Here is a 1,210-nt window from a genome sequence, read left to right as displayed (position 1 = left end):
CTAAGTTGCTTGTTCTTTGAGCTATCTGAGGAGGCTGAACGTGTCACTCTGCATGCAGAACAGATGCTGTATTTCTTGCCTCTTACTCGTGCTTTACATTTGGTTCATCGTCCACAGCTTGAATCCAAAGCTTATTCCTGCAACCTCTAAGCTATCATCGTCCACAGCTTGAATCCAAAGCTTATTCCTGCAACCTCTAAGCTATCGCGACTGGATTTCACCGCTACCATTCGACATGGCTGCATGTGTACACAGAGCTTCCATGGAGTCCCTCAGAGCAGGTGGACTCTCCCTTAAAACGCTTTCAGTATTGACTGTTAATTAATATTCGTAAGTTTAACCATTTTTCCCAAATTCATTACAGGGCTGTTGCGGCTCTCATGTCGTTCTTGGTGAGAAGAAATGGAGAGAGCGCTGGTTCAGCTCCTTTCATCTGCACTGCGGCTCTCATGTCGTTCTTGGTGAGCAGAAATGGAGAGAGCGCTGGTTCAGCTGCTTTCATCTGCACCTGCACCAGTACCACAGAAGACAAGGTATAAAACTTACCGTTGAATTATCCTCCATTCTGTACTCTATTTACAATAATCGTTTCACATTTAGGTCTCTAAATTTGGCTATGCATGCAGGCTTATTCACCCAACAAAATGGGGTTTCTCCAGTCCCGGTGGCTGCCAACGGGTAAGTCACTCCCTCAAGGTATCGCCTTCCTTGTAGTCACGGTAACAATTTTTCCTTTTTCCTATGTGGGTATTATTTCATTCCAGTGATAATGTTTGTTTACTTGAATGTAGGTCGCAACTTCCGTTGTGGAACGAACTTCTGGTTCCAACATTTGACTCATTCACCATTCCAGGCTCCCTTGGAAAAGCCTAAATAGTTCTCAAGACTTAGCTATTGAGGGTTTGATCGATTTTACTGAGGGTTGGAGGAACTGTTGTTCCCGTAGTCTTTAATTATATTTATTAAATCCAGAATGTATTTAAGGTTTTTTCCGCATAGGGTTTACATCTTGTAACTTAGTTACTATTAATATTGCAGTCCTAGTAGTGAATAGATATGTTACTTCATTATTATACAATGGCTTGACCACTTTTGAGCATCCTTAGCATGAATACGATCTTATTATTCAGAACTTAAAGATATAAATTTCGTGTTAAAGATTTGGGGTTTCAATGAGCAGTTTTGATTGTAATTTCTGGGTTTTTCTTTT

The 1,210-nt window shown here is 41.0% G+C and overlaps 1 protein-coding gene across 2 annotated transcripts; it reads left to right on the top strand.

The window, feature by feature from the left end:
• LOC149186449 (uncharacterized) lies at positions 1-956 on the top strand. Of its 2 annotated transcripts, none has more exons than XM_089412618.1 (4): positions 1-281; positions 401-533; positions 627-696; positions 792-956. In XM_089412618.1, the coding sequence occupies exons 2-4, from the start codon at positions 472-474 to the stop codon at positions 834-836; spliced, it is 177 nt and encodes a 58-aa protein (XP_089268744.1). In that variant the 5' UTR covers positions 1-281; positions 401-471; the 3' UTR covers positions 837-956. The 2 variants fall into 2 exon arrangements, with proteins under 2 accessions (XP_089268744.1, XP_089268743.1); XM_089412617.1 differs by having other exon boundaries at positions 13-281; positions 627-678.
• The last annotated feature ends 254 nt before the right edge of the window (positions 957-1,210 follow it).

The sequence above is a fragment of the Pinus tabuliformis genome, chromosome 3_1 (assembly GCF_031772625.1).
Source record: "Pinus tabuliformis cultivar Carrire ecotype Pingquan chromosome 3_1, CPIR1, whole genome shotgun sequence".
In the NCBI taxonomy this organism is placed as follows: domain Eukaryota; kingdom Viridiplantae; phylum Streptophyta; class Pinopsida; order Pinales; family Pinaceae; genus Pinus; species Pinus tabuliformis.
The sequence above is the reverse complement of the archived record's forward strand: the minus strand, read 5'-3'. Positions and strand labels throughout refer to the sequence as shown.

What these genes read in the sequence shown, in the direction of transcription:
- LOC149186449 (XM_089412617.1), top strand. Translation starts at nt 244, where the DNA reads ATGTGTACACAGAGCTTCCATGGAGTCCCTCAGAGCAG. An exon ending in CATGGAGTCCCTCAGAGCAG is followed by an intron (nt 282 to 400) that starts GTGGACTCTCCC and finishes CTTGGTGAGAAG; the next exon opens with AAATGGAGAGAGCGCTGGTT. An exon ending in CCAGTACCACAGAAGACAAG is followed by an intron (nt 534 to 626) that starts GTATAAAACTTA and finishes CTATGCATGCAG; the next exon opens with GCTTATTCACCCAACAAAAT.